Source organism: Haemorhous mexicanus, chromosome 2, assembly GCF_027477595.1.
Source record: "Haemorhous mexicanus isolate bHaeMex1 chromosome 2, bHaeMex1.pri, whole genome shotgun sequence".
Classification (NCBI taxonomy): Eukaryota; Metazoa; Chordata; class Aves; order Passeriformes; family Fringillidae; genus Haemorhous; species Haemorhous mexicanus.
In genome coordinates, this window is record NC_082342.1 from 34,874,345 (window position 1) to 34,892,984 (window position 18,640).

At 41.2% G+C, this 18,640-nt stretch overlaps 2 protein-coding genes across 4 annotated transcripts in view; one reads left to right on the forward strand and one right to left on the reverse strand.

The window, feature by feature from the left end:
* PAK1 (p21 (RAC1) activated kinase 1) overlaps positions 1-5,535 on the reverse strand; it is a 98,313-nt gene extending 92,778 nt beyond the window's left edge. The window contains exon 1 of the mRNA XM_059838406.1: positions 5,400-5,535. The gene's annotated coding sequence lies outside the window, so the exon portion shown is untranslated. The remainder of the gene's footprint in view (positions 1-5,399) is intronic.
* On the forward strand, positions 5,506-18,483 carry AQP11 (aquaporin 11). 3 transcript variants are annotated; one of them, XM_059838419.1, is made up of 3 exons: positions 5,506-6,100; positions 10,163-10,279; positions 16,188-18,483. In XM_059838419.1, the coding sequence occupies exons 1-3, from the start codon at positions 5,506-5,508 to the stop codon at positions 16,238-16,240; spliced, it is 765 nt and encodes a 254-aa protein (XP_059694402.1). In that variant the 3' UTR covers positions 16,241-18,483. The 3 variants fall into 3 exon arrangements, with proteins under 3 accessions (XP_059694402.1, XP_059694403.1, XP_059694401.1); XM_059838420.1 differs by lacking the exon at positions 16,188-18,483 and adding an exon at positions 15,268-16,171; XM_059838418.1 differs by lacking the exon at positions 16,188-18,483 and adding an exon at positions 13,729-15,254.
* The last annotated feature ends 157 nt before the right edge of the window (positions 18,484-18,640 follow it).

Genomic DNA, 18,640 nt, shown 5'->3' on the forward strand with positions numbered 1-18,640 from the left:
AAAGCTAAGGATTATTTTGTATTACATAATCCAGAAGAGGGGTTGAAAAAAACAAAAAAAGACAAATGTCCTTGAAAAGCAATAGCCTCTAAAAAATGTGAAGCTTCTTCTCTGCCTTTAGCTTTTAAAACTTTTATCCTTTTTGATTAGAGTGGATTTAGTGGGCCCTTGCAAACCTCATGAAGTTCAACAAAGCCAAGTTCAAGGTCCTGCATATGAGTCAGGGCACTCCCAAGTAGTGATTTTATCTATATTAATTTGTATATGTCTTGTTACCTCAGAGATTATGAACATCAGGTGTTTTAGTGATTTCCTGTGTCCATGATTCACCTCATAAAATAACATTGCTTGTTATACTTACAGGGGAAAAAAAAAGTCTTTCCCATCAAAGCAAACATCATGATCAGAAAACAAAAATCAGTGGTTTACTAACTCGGTGCTGGAGGTGCAAGGTGGCCAGTCATGACCGAAGAGCAAATAAACCTTCTGGCCCTTTTGTATGAGGCAGTAACCTTTGGGGCAGAGTAGGGGAACAGATGGAAGAAAAGTCCCTTCAGTTCCTGGCGCCTAAAGCAAACAGAGTTTGCAAAAACAGATTTTCAGTCCAGTGCCCAGGCCTAGTCACTGTGATTATACTCACATTAGTAAATTAAACAAGTCTGGGACCAGTCTCTGCCCCTGAGGCCAGCTGGCACAGGGCATCCAATGTCCAGTCTATGAAAGCTTCAAAAAGTCTGTGAAAGCACAGTCTGCCTATTTGAAATGTATCCCCTAACCCACACCCTGGAATATTTTGGGGTTCTGCTCATCAGCCCAGGCAAAAACATGTAAAGATTATGAGAATCAGTAGAAACAGTTGAGTTCAGTGCTCAGGAACATCGCTGACACTTTAATTTACTGGTATCAGCAGAGCTTTAAAGAGTCTCTACAATTCCCACACTTTGATCTGTGCCAATGCCCTCACCAAGCCCTCATGGCAAGAGCTCTCACAGGCAGTGGCGTTTCTTGCCTTGAAATCAAAGGCTCCCGGGTGTATTGTCTAAGAGCTCAGACTCCTGTGCACTGAGCAATTCCCCTGCTGCTGTGATCCCTGGCTCTTCCCTACTGCCCATGCACCGGGATCTCTCTCTCTCTCTCCGCACACTAGAGCTGCCCTCTGGTGCAAATCCTGCCTCTGGCATCCAACTGCTGTGAAATGTAGCCAGAAAGGGGAAATGTCCCAAACCTCCAGAGCCGCTTGCTAAGAAAAGCTGTGCTGAAGCTGTGCCTGAGCTTGCCAGGGCCTGCTCAACAAGGAATTTCTGTTCGGAGGCACTATGACTACTTTTACTTTCTATATTTTCAATGCACCTTTAAATGTCAGACTAATTTTGGGGGAAACCAGCTGAACCACAACAGAGAAAACAGGGCACACAGATTCCCTGCTATGTTCCTACCTGAACTACAGATTCAGTTCCTCTGCAAGTATTCACTAACATTAATGTGGACTGAAGCATTTGCCAGCATTTTCCAGCATGATAATGCCCAATTTCACACCTGCAAAACCCATCCAAGAATTCTTGGCATGTTCATACCCTCCGAATGACTCAGCCTGCCATAGAAAAAGGAAGTAGAGGAGGGAATTTTAGGAAGGAAAGGGGCTGAAACCATACAAACAGCTAAGAGCAGTTAACTGCATACAGAAAAAGCAGGAAATACAAGGGCTTGGGCAAAGAAGGAAAGTAGGAATACAAACAAATAGGAAGGAAAATACAAAGACTGATTTGCATGGAAGGGAGCATGGAAGAAAAGGATGTGGAGGGATTCTGAAATGAGGAGAAAAGAAAATGGGACAAATCAGACAAAGGGGAAATTATATATGTCCTGGTATAGAGCAGGCAGAAGTGTGAGGGAATCCTGTTCAGGGAGGAGAGAGCATACACAAGGGCAACCTGAAATGAGACAAAGCTACCAAAGCCACCAAGAAGAAGAAATTGATGAGCCTAACTAATTCAGTATCAAAAAAATATGTTGAAAAGTGAATTTGAAGAGACATTTCAAGCTCGAACACTCATTTTTACAAATTACAAAATTAAGGGCTTGAACTTATACATAGGAGATGTACTATTCTCACCTCCTTGTGGCAAAATACAAAATAAAACTCCTACAGGAATGCACCAAGAGCAATTGTTTGGAATGGCACTACCCTCTAGTGGTCAAAAAATACAGATATATGTACACCAGGAAGCAAAATATTCACAGCTGGTCGTACAGATACAATCAATTCCAATCCACGCTCCAGTTATCCACCTCGAGACCGTGCTGTTAAATGAAACCTCTTGTTAGTCTGCTTTAAAATGACAAATTCATGACCGGCCATCCGCACAAGTAACTGTCCAGGGCTCTGAAAGAGACCAGGATTGTTTTCTTCCACATCACATCTACAGAAGCTCATTGCTGGGAAAAGCAGTTGTTTCAATGCATAGTTTTCATGGAAGTGTTTTGAGACTTGTGTAATGACTTCACACAGTCGTGTCTCCTGCCTTGCCTCACTCAGGCTTTTTTGACATCTAACCTTGTACAAACAGTAAAAGCCAAATTCTAACTGCTCTGTCATTTTCTCCTTTCCTCTCTTTATATCATCACTGTTCAACTACGGTGTGATTCTCCTCTCCTGTTAAAAACAACCCTATTTCTCAAAGCCAAATGCACCTTCCAAATACTCCCTTATGACCAGACTTCTTAAGCCCAGATGTCTCAATGGTCCTACATTTTTCTGGGAATGAGGAAGAGCTTGTCATGTTGCTCCCTTCTAGAGAAACAATTCTGTACGTTTCAACTTTGATCTTTTTGATAGGTTGACCTTCAACTAAAAGCTGGCTGTCGTTGCTTGGAAGTAATAGATTTGTGTATTGCTCCTTGCGGACCTTGATCGGGCAAAAGTCATTCCTGAGAGGTCTGATACACTGTCATTGATGCCACCTTGTGGCAAAACTACTGGATTTTGGAATTCTGGAAAAACATTCAGCATTTGCCCCTCCCTGCAGGTGCATTGAATAGCAGCACAGTGGTTACTGCTGCTTGCAGCACTTCAGTTTTAGAGTTCATAAAAATCAGTATTTGGACACTCCTAAAAACACATCATCGGTCTGTAAAAGAGAGGAGGAAAAGTAGGAAGAAGCAAGAAGCAAGAAGCACCACAAAACACATTTATTTTTGTTTTATTAGGGTGAAAACTAAATCAATGACCATGTATAACCAATGTTATAACCAATGACACATGGCACAACCATTCATGTGCTCAGAGCTTGGGCATTTTTCCTCTTTTCCCACAAGAAAAACACTCTGGCAAGAGGTACAACCCATTCCAAATACTGTAAAATAGCACTGCAGGGAGAGACTGAAGGAAAACTCAGCCCCAGCCTAAGAGGACAGGAAGGATTTCCCAGTTACCTCACACTGGGCTCACCCTTCTCAGTTTCCAGGCCCAAAGAATTATCCTAAAGGAGCCCATGCCTATTTTTCCAGGACAGTCCTGATGCCATTTGGGCCCTGCTATGAATGCCAACATTACCACATTCAGCAGAATGAGGCTGATGCCTATTTTTAGCATTGCTTCCACTGGAGAAGCCTGGGAATCAGCACCTGCTTCCTCCGGGCACTCTGTCAAACACCCTCTCCCAGAGGGCGAGTGGGAGGAAGAGGCTGAATCAATCTGTGCACCTGCGTTTTGCACCACCAGGTTCCCAAAAACACATCAAAGAAACCCCTCTCGTTACAAAATGGGGTAAATGTAAAAATTTTCTTAAGGAAGGATGTTCCTTAATGTTTGATCTTTGTATATTTCAAGCCTGATCAACAAGAAAGGAGGTTTTATCCATGAAACAGAGCAGCCAACAAGCTCTAAGTGATGTCCGGGTGTTAGAAACACAAATTAATTGTCAGTAGAATTGTCTTGTAAAGGTTTAGAGCTTAACATGTTTCCATGACCTCAGACCTAAGGGGAGCTTGGGAGGAAGGATGTACTGCTGATAGTGGACACGGCACAGAATTTACGGGCCACAAGGACATTTAGCAGAACTCACAAGATAAGGAAGAAAATAATAAAGACAACTCAGCAACTGTGCTGAATCAGCTCCAACTGGGTAAAAGGTCATTCTGGCAGGGTGAGATCCTGACCACCAGCTCATGCACCCCTCACCCAAGAAACACACAGACAAAAAAGACAAACCCCGAGCATGCAGACTAATTAGCATGAGAAGTGAGAGAATCGTTAACCAATAGAAGATAGAGTACTAATTAATAAGAGAACTATGCAACTTGTAGCTGGTGAACAAATGTTTTGAGGAGTGGCTGAAGGCGCTGGAGGTGCTTAGTCTGGAGAAGGGGAGGTTCAGGGGAGACCTTATCTCTGAAAGAAACTCCCTGGAAGAAGGCTGTAGCCAGGTAGGGGTCGGTCTCTTCTTCCAGGTAACAAGGGAGAGGATGAGAGGGCATAGGCTTCAGCTGTGTCAAGGGAAGTTTAGGCTGGACATTAGGAAGAATTTCTTCACAGAAGGGGTAATTAGACATTGGAATGGCCTGCCCAGGGAGGTGGTGGAGTCACTGCTCCTGGAGGTGTTTAAGGAAAGACTGGATGTGGCACTCAGTGCCACGGTTTACTGACATAGTGGCGTTCGGTCACAGGCTGGACTTCATGTCATGTTAGACGTCTTTTCTAACCTAATTGTTTCTGTGATTCTGTAATTCCCGTGTGTGCTACAATGTATAAATAGTAAAAAAAAAGTTCTGATAGTGCTCCTATTGCCGATCACCACCGAGCACGCAGGCTTGCGCAACTCTAAATAAATAACCAACGTCTCTCTCTCGATCTCGTTGCAAAGCGCGGGGCGAGGGACCTGATCCCCGCGGTCAGCCGGGGCCGTGCCCGCTGCCGGCCCCAGCCCCGCCGAGCTCCCCCTGCCCGCCCGGCCGCTCCCTCAGCGCCCGCCCGCATGCGCGGTGCGCAGCGCTCGCCGGAGGGGGCGGCGCGGCCGAGCCCGTGCGCGGCTCCGCGCTGGGGCTGGAGTCGCTCCCGCAGCCACGGACACACCGCAACGCCGATCCCGCCGGGAAAATCGGCTCCCTTCCCGTTCCCCCGCGGCCGGGAGCCGAGGCCCTCCCTCCGCTCCCTATCCTCCGGCAGGCTGAGGGGACAGGGGAGCCCGGTCCGTCCCGCGGCGGCGGGGCTGAGGGGGCAGCAGAGCCCCCTTCCCCCCGCTCCCCTCCCCGTGCTTTTCCACCGCCGGGAGAGAGCCTCCCTGTCCTAACCCGTGCCCTGGCAGGAAGCGGGATCCCCCTGCCCTCACCCCTGCCCTTTGCTCCGCCGAGCGGAGGGTGAGTCAGGCTCCTGGCAGGTGCCAGCAGAAGCTGGGTCCTACCTCCAAGGGAAAGCGGGGGCATTTTCCCTCCCTCTCCTGCTTGCTTTCTCCCCGCAGGTGGTGGGGCTGGACCTTCCGCGAGCCCTCGGGCCTGTGAAGCTCCGGCATGGCTGTCGGTGGGGTCGGGAGCTCCCTGCTGCTGATGTCCGGCGTCGTGGTGACCGTGGGGCTGTGCCGGAGGCTGGCCCGGCGCCGGCTGCGCTCCCGCCCGCTCCTCTTCGCTTTCCTTGTGGAGATGTTCAGCACCTTCCAGATTTGCGCCTGCACGAACGAGCTCAGCCTGCTCGGCAACGTGGAGCCGAAGCCGCACACCGCCCTCACCCTCACCTACGGCTTCACCGTCCTGCACGGCCTGAGCCTCGCCGGCAGCACATGCAATCCCTGCGGGACCCTGCAGCCCATGTGGGGCGGCGGGACGTCGCTCAGGATGGGGGGACTCAAGATCGCCGCTCAGTTCGTGGCTGCAGTGCTCGCCAGAGTGTTCATGCACTTTATCTGGAGTCTGGAGATGGCAGAGCCACATCTTGGAGCACTCTCACAGGGCTGCAGTAGCCCCATGCAGACTACAGAGATGCAGGCGTTCTGCATAGAACTGCTCTTTTCTGTCGTTTTCCAGCTGGCCGTCCTGCAAGCCGAAAGCGTTAATCCCAAATACAGAGTCCATTTAATTGCTCTTCTCATCACCATGCTCGTGTATGCAGGTTAGTCTTTTTACTTTTTCTTCTTCTGTTCCTGCAATTAAGTTGTAATGGAAGGGGTTCTTACTGTTTTCTTAGAAGTGTTAAGATGCAAAATGCTTTTTCTTAAATTACACTTTACTTGATTTCTTTTTGTATCATCCAATGCATGCAAAGTTCATTTGGTGTTTATATAAAGTTTGCCTGGTCGCATTCCAGGCAGGTATGGGGTTAAGAATGAAATGAGTTACGCAGTTAGAGTGATGTCAGGTCTGCAAGTACATATGGTTAAGTGTTAAAATATCTCAGTGAAGGATTGTTTCATAATCCAACTATTTATACAGTGTGAGAGATTTCATACTATGTGCTCTGATTACTAAGTGACATTGGGAGAGCACCGCTGGCTGCATCAGGAGAAAGTGCTGATTGTGCAACAGCAGGGTACAGACTGGTAGGTAATATGGAAGCTCTGCATTTAAATAATGCATAATTCATATCAGTGCAGTTTATTTAACTACTTCACTATATCAGAAGTGGGAATGGTTATTTTTGAAATGCATACAGAAATAATACCTTATGAGACCAAATGACCAAAAAAAGAGGGAAAAAAATAGGTGCCTGTTTTATTAGAGCCTCCCTTGTCTGTAATTCCATCTGTGTCCATATAGGTAGCCTTTTGCTACCTGATTGTCACCTCGTGCTTCCCAGAGCTGAGATGCTGTCACCTGTGCATCCCCTCTGGACCAATGGGAAGGGAGAGGTGAGGAGAGTCAGTCTGAACTTCTTTCTTCTGACTGTTGATGTTCCCTCTTGTCCCCACTGAAGTGGCAAGAGTTGTTAGGTCACTTGAGGACTGCCCTGCTGGGAGTCCTTTTGCTGCTGCCAAGGAGAATGTGTAGCTTGGAGAAGTGAAAGAGATGATTACAGAACTCTTGCTGTTGCCCCCACCACAGAAAAAGTCATCTAGGGAATCACCAAATCCCTTTGAGAGAGAGAGATCGCTTCTCTTACCTGCAAACATCCAGGATGTCGTTGTTGCCTTGTCCTAAAGGCTTAGCTGTATTAATGCTATTTAACATAATAGCATCCAGAACAGTGTACAGTCACATTTTTACATGTAGTAATGTAAAAATCTTTACTCATTATCTTTTGCTGAGATTAGCTAATACCTAAAAGATGAAAGTCGTTGGGGAATTTTGAAAATTAACTTAGAAATTTGAACTACTTTCTAAAAGCAGAAGCAGGGTGTCAGTGCATTTGAGGACATCAAATATATTTCTGAGTTGCTTGGTGGAAGTGTAGCCAAATATCCTCCTCCCTCTTCTACAAGCATAGAAATTAGGATTCCTGATTCTTAACATTCTTCTCCTGCTTAGCGAACAGTCATATAAAGTAGTATGTGTCACACTGCCTTTGTTTTAGCTAATTCATACATAGAATTCACTCCCAGTGTCATTGGCCAGGTTTTTATCTTTTCCTGGCAGGAGAAAGCCAAGTGTGCCACGTGCAGGCTGAGTGTACCAAGTGCCCTTCTGTGCCCTAAACTGGGGCTTGTTGGGACTCCCCAGTGCAATCGATCTGCATGTACTTCTAGGAAACCTCAGGCCTCTTTTGCATCATGTGCTACCTGGACATTTTTCTTTGCATTTCTTTAAAACTAAAACCTGCTTGTCTACTATAAAAATATACAGGTATTGAGATCCTGTCGTGGCTGGGGAGGTAATGAATGAGGAGCCTGGTAAGTGGCCATGGACAATGCCTGCTGCACATATCCCATATATCCTGTGGATGTCATGGCAGAGCCCTAGCCATGTCTGTCCTACCTCTGCTGCTTACACACAGTAGGGAGAGTCACTTACAAATCAGGTGTCACAAATAGTGGCCTCCAGCAGGGTGGGTTCTCATCTGTAGGCTGAGAAGACAGACCTGCATAATTTAGCTGGGCTGCATCATTCTCAGGAAATCTTCTGCACCTCTTAGTTTACTGTTAATAGATCTGCCGTGCACCTTACTTCAACAAATAACATCAGGTTATACAGTATTTTCAAAATCACAAGCTGTTACTTTAGTTTTTCTTATACTTTTTTATATTTAGAAATATTTGTATTTTGTTTTTACATTTAATCCTACACAAACCAAATTTTTATAGTAGTACATACTGTACACAGAATCTCCAATACTGCTTCACTCTTTCTACTAAATAAAGACAAAAAAAAGAACATTATGTCTTTACATATTACCCTGAATAATGATTAATTAGCTAAGAATGCAGACCATATACAAGATGGTAAAGAATATTTTTGTATAATTCCTTTGGGAAAGTACTTATTTAGGGGTTAAAAAATACACCCTTTGAGGGTTTTTTCCATTTACAGGCAGCATTACAGTTGGGTCAGAATCATATGAAATTGGTTAGATTTTTCTGAACCTAACATGTCAAGGTACAAATGACATACATATTTTTAATTCTAAGTTTCTTCCTAATTTTGGCCTTTAATAAAGGCAAAAAGGTAAAAATACTTTCTCATGCACTGTGTGGCATTACTTCCCTTTTAAAGTTTTTATGCACACCCCATCAAAGAGATTATACTTCTTCTGCCATAAAATAATTTGTCTTTTCTGGTACACAGACTGAGGTGCTAAATGAATAATTTTAAGTAAGATTATAGTGGTGCCCCTGACCTATGGTTGATATTTCAGTAGTTATTAGTAATGAATATTGAAGAAATACAGCAGTTAAAACTCTGTCTAATGGTTAATGTTCATAACTCCATCCTGAGAGTGAAATTCTGCTTTCAACTGTACGTTTGTGGATATAACAGCAGAAGCAGTGGAGTCATAAACAGATTAAAGCAAAGTAAATTATTGTAGCTGGGCTTCCTGGCAACCATGGACATTGCTAACATGTCAGCGTACAGAAAAACAGACTGCACAGTAAATCTGACTTGTTCTTGAGAACAAGTGCAAAATCACAGTAAACTGAGTAGGCAAACAAAGATTAAAATTTTCCTTAACTGTAATAACAGTGAAAGAAATAATAAAGAGAATATGGAAAGAGAAATACAGAAGAAGAGAATGACCAAATCCTTACTAAAACTTTGGATAAATGATTGCACAGTCATGGCAAATGAGGATTACAGCAGTAGGGTATTTGTACAGAGGGTAAGTTCAAAGCTCATACAAGCTTATTTGAAGTCAAGAGTAAACTGTAAGGGATTATACAGATGCAATTATAGAATATTTTATGGTAATAGGTTAATGATAAAACAGGGGGTGGTTGGTAGCTAACAGTACAGGAATACAGGTAATTTACCTATAAGTAAAGCTTTTTCTGCAGCATTGCAATGAGAGGAACAACATATGTCAGAATTAAACACACTTAGCTCCATGTTCATCTGCAGTGTAATTACAGTGTACTCCCCAGTGTAACATGTTTGGATGTTGTTATTTAACAAATGTTTAGGCAACTTCATTGGTATCTGAAATCAGAGGCAAGGAAAGATGCTTGGCTTCCTTCTACAAGACAGTGGCACTTGCTTCTATTTTCTTTGAGCAACATATAGAGTTTACCCACAGTTCACATAGCATGTGAAAATCCTACCATTCTGTACATTGATATAATAATATTAGTATTCTTATAAGAAAGTATAGAGGTCAGCTTAGCAAGAACACTACTTGACAGTTTTTTCTTTTATCTTGCATATGTGTTTCATGTGACACGAGGCTATAATGTAATGGCTTATGTAATTTCTGTCTCCTCTAAAATCTTGATACAGAAATAGCTTCTAGTTTTATCAATAGAAACATTCAGCATTAGCCTGACCTATCTCTTTAAAGAATATTTGCTAGAAAGAGATAAAGGAAGTTGTAACTTACCCTTCATATCTTTTAAAGCCTTTGAGAAAACAGTTAAACTGTTTACTGAGTCATCATGTGAATAACTTCAGAAGAGTTTTACCTGTTCAAACTGTTTCTGCTAATTCATTTTATTGCAGGGTGTAGATTTCTTGTAGTATGGTGCATTTGAATTTAAAGTAAGTATTTAAAAATCTGATTTGATTTCATACTGTTTACATCTTATTGCAGGTGGAAATCTCACAGGAGCAATATTTAACCCAGCACTGGCGTTTTCATTACATGCAGATTGTTTCTATGACAAATTTTTGAGTTACTCACTAGTATATTGGCTAGCACCATGCTTAGGTAAGTTCTTAATACTTTACGTGTTTGAGAAAGTGTTATTTAGTACATGGTTCATAAATCAAGAAATAAGTGCTCTTTATTTGAGAGTGTTTGACTTTTGCATTAAATAGTCCAGAAAATAGTAAATTATAATGTATGTGTTGAAATCATTCAGAATTGTGGTTTTGTTTTGCAAATGCAGGCTGTGTATTTTTAACATTTTTTTAATGCTCTGTGTAGAGTGCCTGCAGCACTGTTTAGTGAATTATAGAAGTACTTGGATTGGGAAGGACCTTTAAAGATCATATGGTCCTTACCTGAAAGTAAATATCAGCCTGATTAACTTCAAAAAGAGAAACATACTGGTTACCACACAGTGTCTGTCTTGTTTTGTGACAGTTTACGAAAACATGGGGATGATAAATTTTAGAAAAAAACCTACCCACAGGTATTGGGACAAGTGCCTTAAATATGCTTTCTCAATTACCACTTTTTTGATATCAAATATTTTATCCCCATAGTGTCTAAACTTTGCAGTTCTCATTCTGTGTTTTTCCCCTAGGAAGTGGTGGACACGGTCTGCTCTTAGTTTAAGAATAAAAAGTGTTAGCAACTAGGTTTTACCTAACTTAAATTCTGGTTTTAATTTGGAAGCTATTGATTTTCACTTCTATCTGTGTGCAGATGAAAATGGTCCATGTGATATTTCATGCTGTTGTTTGTTTACAGTTGGTCCCTACAAATCTTGAGCTTTCTGCTTAGGGTATATAAAGAAGCAGTCTGCTAATCCTGAGTTCTTTCATAACTGTTAATCCTATTAGAAGGTACAATAGTGATGAAGGCAAAACAGGATGTAAAATATACACAGGAAACACTGGAAAGGGATCCTGTTATGACCAAAAACTTCCTTTTATTGAGTTCATGTCTGTGCGTGTTCCACTTGCCTTAACCCTCAGTCAGCCGAAAATAAAGACAGAAGTTTAAACCTAACTAAAATTCACTCTCATATAATCTTGTTGAATTAGATCTCTAAACAGGATGGCTGAAAAAGAGTAAGCTTGATAACTGTTCAGTGAGTAACTAATGAAATGTCATAGGCAAAGCTGATCAGCATTGCTCGGGTCCTGACAGACCACACAATATTTCTCAGCTTTAGCTTTCATTAACCGATTTCAACCTCATAACCATTTAAAGATCTTCCAGGTTGTAAGTATATGAGATTTAAACTTTTGGCAAGTGATTTAAGGAAACAGGAGGCATTCTGAAACCCCATGTCCTACTTACGTGCCAGGATGTGTCCTGCAGAACAACTTTGCAGCAAACCTCCCGGATTTTTGACATAAAAAAATTAACAGTTGTTAATCAAAATGGACCCAAGTCTTGAGGAACTTAGAATGTGATTAGGGAGCAATGTTGCCTTTCTAGGAAAATTCATAAGCAGTGGTTTGTCATCAGTTAACATCTAGAATATACACACAAAATACATTGAATGCTGTCTCTTGATTTATGAGGGAAAGGAGCTCCTCCAGACTGAGCAGTTGTAAAGAAGTGAATACTCAGGACACATCACTTCTTGTACCGTGTCACAACTGTAGCCAACATTTAGTGACAGATCTCAGGTCTGTGGATCACCTGAAGGACTGAGTAATCTATTTGTAATAAAAATATCTCAATACGGAATAAGGATGTTTCATGGATACATTTAGGAGACTGTATAAATCAAGAGTTCAAAACAAATATAGTGTCTGAGTTACAAGTGTAGAGGAGATTGCTGTATTTGAAAACTGAATTGTTGAATACAGGAGTGCAGATCTACAAATTTTAACATGAAGTGAATTTTTTCTGACACTTTGAAAATAAGAAAATAATAGGAATAGAATTTTTTCTTTCACGATTGGACAAAATAATGAGGCATCTAGGAAAATGACCTGTTATGATGATAAATTCTTGTAGAAAGAACCCCTAAACAGAACCATCAAAGTAGGTGATGAAGGAAGGGATATTTTAAATTCAGTTGTAAAAATTACTTTCAGAATCCATTTGTCAGCAGAAATGCTGTTTCAGACTTCCTAGAAACTGGCAGAGTCACAATGTTATGCTAATCTGATGTCTTACTTCTTCCAGCATCAGCCTCTCAGATGGTGAAATTACTTTGTTCTTACTTTGGGAAATTCTTTCAGAAGGCTTTTTTGTGTTTTGCTGTAATAACTACCTCACAGTAGTACCTTGGACTGACATATGATGAAACTTAAAATTGCCAGTGGAAAGTGCAATATATTCTCATTTATGTATGTGACAAAAATCCATGAGGGCAAGGATATGGAGAGCATTCAGAATACAACTGAATCCTGATCTGGCTGTAAGCACATGGTAAACAATGTTCTTAGAGAGGACACTTGGAAGAAGAGGAAGATTGATTATCACTTTCACAAGACAAGGATGAAAAGGAGGTTTTCTTTTAGGATAAACAAATCTACTGGTGGTTTATGGTCTTTCAGGAATTTAATCTTGAAACTGTAGTTAATTACTCATTTTTCAAAATGGCTTCACTGATGTTCTGGTGAAGGTGATTCTACAGCAGCATTAAATTCTGGATTCCTGCAATAAACACAGCAAGTGTGTTTATAACTTAGCACAGGCAGGCCTAAGTTCTGCACTGTGAAGACAGACTCAGTAAGTACCAGTGGAACAAAGATGGTTTCTGTTTTACTGCCAAAGGAATTCATGTTAGTTGTCCAGGCATGATTATACCATCAGTAATGATGGGGACTGAGTTAATGCTGCTCTTTCAGTACCAGGGAGAAGGCAGCTATGATTGGAAGAGTTGGTGACAAGATAATCATGAGGTCGATAAAATGAAATGCTCTTTCCTGGAGAGGTGCCAGCTTAGCATATCATAGAATTGTATTGTAGAGTGAGGGATATTAAAGATCATCCAGTTCTAACTCCCCTGCTAGGGGCAGGGACACCTTCCACTGGACCAAGATGCTCAAAGCCATCCAGCCTGGCCTAGCCTCCTGCTACATTTCTAACACTATAAAACCAGAATAAAGGCCCCATTCTTTAGATCAGTTTTACTAGAAAGGTTTATACTATTCCTTAGAAAATAAGTGCCACAACAGTCACTTAGCAGTAGATGTAAATGGAGGAGGTAAGCAAGGAAGAAGGCAACAAGTGAGACTTTGACCTTTCTTCTCAGAGGAGAGGCTATTCTGAGGCTGCCAGCAAATTCAGAACACTTTAAGCAAAGAAACAAGAATTCCAAGTCTGTGTCTAGTGAAGTGTTCAGTATCTTTGCTCGGAAGCAAAGGAGATTTTAAACAACTGGAAAACAAACTACTCCTATTCCCAGACCCTGGTTCTCACCACTTTTCAGCTCCACAGACATCATCTGACAGAGTGAAAACTGTTATGCAATCCATGAAGTTCCTAGAAACTGTCAATAATTATGTGTAATTCAAATCCTAAAGGGCCAGTGAGTGGTAATGCTGAACTTGACCTGCCTACAGAGAAGAATGGGTCTGAATGTGGCCACTTGGGTTGTAGTCCCCACAAGAGTTCAGGGTGCAGAGGAAGACTGGCAAGGTAAATAGCAGAGCTGTCCAGACTTTGGACTTCAAAACAAAATTCTGCTTATTTAGGGAATTGCTAAGTCAGTAGTAATTCCCTTGGAAACTGCTATAAGTGGGAAAAGGTGATTTTTAGAAAAAGCTCATGAGAGCTCAGTAATAGATTTAGATGTGTAGAAGGACTCTGTCACATAGTGTTAGACTGGGAATTTGTACAAAAAGCTTTTCCCTGCTGGCTAGACAAAGAGCTTTCCTGCAACAAAGGAGAACATTTAAGAAGTTGAAACTGGAAAGGCAGCAAAGGAGGAGTATAAGAGCTTTGCACAGGCACTTGGAAACAAAGCCAGGAAGGTTAGAGCTCAACTGGAACTAAGAGAAGGGACATGCAGAGTTACAAATATACTAATCACAAAAAAGTCCAGAGAAAATGCAAGTCCATCAGTGGATGGGGGAGACAACCTAGTGAGGGGTGGCATGGAGAAGGCTGAGGTACCACTCAGTCTTCCCAAGCAAAATTTGCTCCCAAACCTCTGTGTAAATCAGTAAGGTTTTGGAAAGGAAACAACAAATAGGGAACAATAAATGGGAACAACGTATGTGCTTGTGAATCCATTGACTCTAGTGGGATTCACCAAGAAATTAAGGTAGAGTTGGCCAATGTTGGAATTGACCTTAATTTATGAGAAGTTACAGCAGTTGGAGGAGGTTCCTGCCAATGGGAAATGTGGTAATACTGTGCCTGCTTTTAAAAAGGAGGAGAGGGAAGCCAGGGAACTACAAGCTAGTTTGTATCACTTCAGCCAGTGGGAAGAGGGGGGAGTATCTAGTCTTGGAATCCATTTCCAACCATGTGGACAACACAAAGATGAACACAGGAACAGTCAGCACAGACTTAGTGAGGGCAATCCATGCTTGACCAGCTTGGTGGCTTTCTGTGATGAAAGCATTGGGAATGATGAAGGAGCAGGGATGTTGTGTACCTTCACCTCAGTAAGGTTTATGAGACCACCTCCCACAGCGTTCTTGGTTCAAAGTGGGCTCACACAAAAAGACTATTAGATGGAATAAAGATTGGCTAAACCACTGACCTCAAACTGTCACAATCAATGGTTTGACACCTGGCTGGTGGCCAATACCATGCAGAGTATGCTGGTGTGATTATTGCCTCCTTCTGCTCAATGCCTGTGAGGTGACATCTGGAACATGGGTGGTTTGAAGTCCCCAAGTTCAAGAGCAATGTGTCAAAAAATAGGATCTAGGCAGTGCAGGACCACAGAGACAATGAAGGGCCTAGAGTACCTGATCTAAGGGGGAAGGCTGAGGGAACCAGACTTGTTTAGGCTGCAAAAATAAGATGAAAGCATGTTTTAAGCACAGTCAAGCATTATTTCAAGAGTAGTTACAAGGGTAACAGAGATTAACCATTCTTTTTGGCAACAGGTAACAGCAAGGCCACAAATTGGGGCATGGGAAGTTCAGCTTAGACTCCAGGAAAACATTCAGGAGGAAGGATGCAGCAACACTGAAATTAGTCTTGGAGAAATGCTACAGTCTCCAGCAGGGAGGTTTTTTGGACTCAGCCTCAGCCAGAGAAAGTCTCACTGACCCATCCAGCATTGGCAAAGTCCTGCACTGAGTGGCAGACTGGACTAAACAGAATCCCTTTAAATAAGCTTTTTTGTGATCAGAGAAGTTTCATAAATTCAAGTTTATGTGTGGGCAACACTCTCAAGCAGGATCCTCTTTGCCTCTGAAAGAATAATCTGATTTTTTTTTACTGCGGGAAATAAACTGTATCTGGATGCCCTTTGAACTCAATGATCCTTATGGGTCCCTTCCAACTTGAGATAGAAGTTTCTTTATGAGAATTGTGTACTATCTCTAACTAACATTTTTTCAGCTTCAGAATAAACCTAAATCAAAATGATCTTCAAAAAAACACCCACTATCCTATACCCACTTGGCAGCACCTAAAAACAATGTGGTTATCAAAACAGGCACAGCTGACAGTCTCAGGTGAGGGATGGAGGTTAAGCTGCTGGTTCAGTCATTTATACATCCAGCCACAAAGAAAGCAGCCCTGACCAGGAACAGAAAGGTGCCTGTGTTGGATTCACCCAGACAAACTCTCTGCCTTTGGCTTGGCTTACACAGATCAACGCATTAACTATACCAGGAAAAACAAGATTATTATCTCACAGGAAGCACTCGCATGGCCTGTTGAAGCTTCCTTTGCAAAAGGTACTGCTGTATTGTGTTAAGAGACTCAAATACTTGAACTCTGTTTATTTTCCATACCAGTACTGTGTCCTTCTCAAACACATTTAAGTAAAGGTCCTTTCTGTAACCTCTCATTTCAGGTACAATACTTGTGGTTTTTATATGGGATGAAATCTTTCCTCGGAAATCTTGAGACATCAAATCCTGAAATTTGGGAGCACTACATTAAAAAGTATTTCCAACATCTGCAGACAAAGCTTTCAGAGAACTGGTGACAGACTTCCATGCCATCTTTATGCTGTATTTTCAGATTTCATGTTTGAAATACTTGACTTACCAATTTGTATTCAATTAATTATTTTGTAAATGAGTATTGGGATTTTGGGAATATCTGCCACCATTTTCAGTTAAGCCATATGAATGTGAAGGACTGTTAAAACCCAAATATGTCACTTTAGCCATAAGTGCCATTTGCTGACCTTTATTAGCATGCAAAACTAATTTTAGAGAAATACCCCGTCCTTTCAAGGTTTGATTTTATTGGATTTCTTCCCATTGAAGGCACCTGTAAAAAGGGAGCTGAGATTTCTTATACAGGCATCATCATATTCCTACTTGCCATATACCTCTGAGAGGAAAAGCTACACTACTTCCTAGAAAAGCCTCCACAGCTCTGTTCTAGAGGCACCCTACACCAAAATTAAAGCCTGTATGACCAACATTCTTTTAATAATGATAATTTTAATACCTGAGTACAGGTAAGTAGCCCCTCATTTCCTTCCAGGAAGGCTCTGTCACATCCTGTCCCATTGGAGACTGTTGAATGTTTACCTGGGTTGGAAAAAGCAGTAATAAAATACCATAAAATTCTGTAGACACACATATCAAATGGTATTTTAGGCAAAACCCTAGAGTTTTTATCAGCAATTACTGCTGTCTCTTCATATAGACACAGTATATAGGGATGAATCATGTAGTACTCAATTTGTCCTTGATTTTATGGAGCTCTTACCAACTTCTTTAAAAAAACAAATGAATCTGCAATGCAGGAGAATAAATAACAGAGATAAAAACTACAGGAAAGCTACATACACAAGCATGCCCTTTATAGCCTCAGCTGAAGCAAACACCACTGACGGGTACTACCCTCTGAAGCTCTGTTTCTAGTACAAGGTTTCTTCTTCTGGCTGCAGCTTAATTTTTAAACATGCCAAAATATATTTCTCAAATTTAAGAGTAAATTTGTTTTTTCTTTTTATGGTTACTTGGTTTGAAAGGAGATGGTTAACAAATTCTACAATTATCTCAGTATCATGTCCCTCACCTCATCATCCAAATCACCTTACAAACCATATTTTAAGAGAATGGAAATCAGATGGGGGGTTTTTCACAGTAAACTGATGAAGTCTTTAGCAGCTACTATTGTCAGCTATCTTTTTTGCAAGAGTTTGGGAAGTAAATATTTCCATGTAATTTCTTCCTTGTTGCAATAAAATCTTTTATCATTTTATTTTTCCAAGGTATCTGTAAGATTATATTGCAAAATTAAATCAACTATATGAATGTGCTTTATATACAAGAGTCCTATCCATGACCCTGTATTCAGTTATTAATAATAAAAACAATTAGCCTCCTAATATGCTGAAGAGAGCTAGAACTGCTGGGTTATCATTCAGCAGCTCTTCAGTTGTAGTGTGAATAGATCTACCAAGGGAAAATTGTCCTTGTTAAAACGCTCCATAGCAAGGACCATACACCAGCACATTGAACCTGAAAAGATGTGATCCTCTGAGAAAATACATATTTTTATACCTTGTTCTGCTTCTAAAACAGATCCTTTTGGGGGTTTCTACCTTCCCTTTCTTGCTTTACTGCTTTTTATCTCTTTTACCTCTTTTTAAAGTGATTCATACCTAATAACTTTTTCCCCCACTTTTTCACCTCATTTCTTAGGGAAACAAGTCTTTCAAAATCTGAATGATTTGATGTCTCCTCTGAAGCCATGGAGCCCACAGGATAAAGGTCTCAAAAATAAACCTCAAAGAGCATAAAAAAAAAGAGAAAAACAGATATACAAACCTACAGGCAACCAAAATTTCTTAGAGGCCCTACTTCCACATCATTTTTGATGGCCTGCAAAAGCAAAGTCTATAAAGTGGTCAAATCAGATCTGACTTCTCCTTGTCTGCCTTGTTTATTTTGGTACAATATATAGTTTAAAAGAAATTGGTACAAAGCTGGGTTATTAACAAGTAGTTGCTGTATTTACAGGCACTAGAATATATATATATATTTTTTAAATCACTAGGAATTAGACAAGCCTTAAATTGACTAAATTAATACAAAAGAAAAACAACAAAAATGGCAGAAATAATGAAAAATAAACCTAAGCTAGGAACTGAAGAATTTAACTAGTTTTGGTAGTGCAGGCAAAAAGGAGTATTTTACATTTGCATTAACACATTAACACATTTAAGCATTAACAAATGCTTATGAATTCCAGAACACGTACACACAGCCTAAATACAAAGTTTTATTGAAAATAAAACTTGTCAATCCACACAAGACACTTCTCAATGCTACCTTCAGCATT

Coding starts and splice junctions, on each gene's coding strand:
- AQP11 (XM_059838418.1), top strand. CDS start 5,506: ATGGCTGTCGGTGGGGTCGGGAGCTCCCTGCTGCTGATGTCCGGCGTC. Junction 6,101..10,162: donor CACCATGCTCGTGTATGCAG/GTTAGTCTTTTT, acceptor ATCTTATTGCAG/GTGGAAATCTCACAGGAGCA. Junction 10,280..13,728: donor TTGGCTAGCACCATGCTTAG/GTAAGTTCTTAA, acceptor CAAATCCTAAAG/GGCCAGTGAGTGGTAATGCT.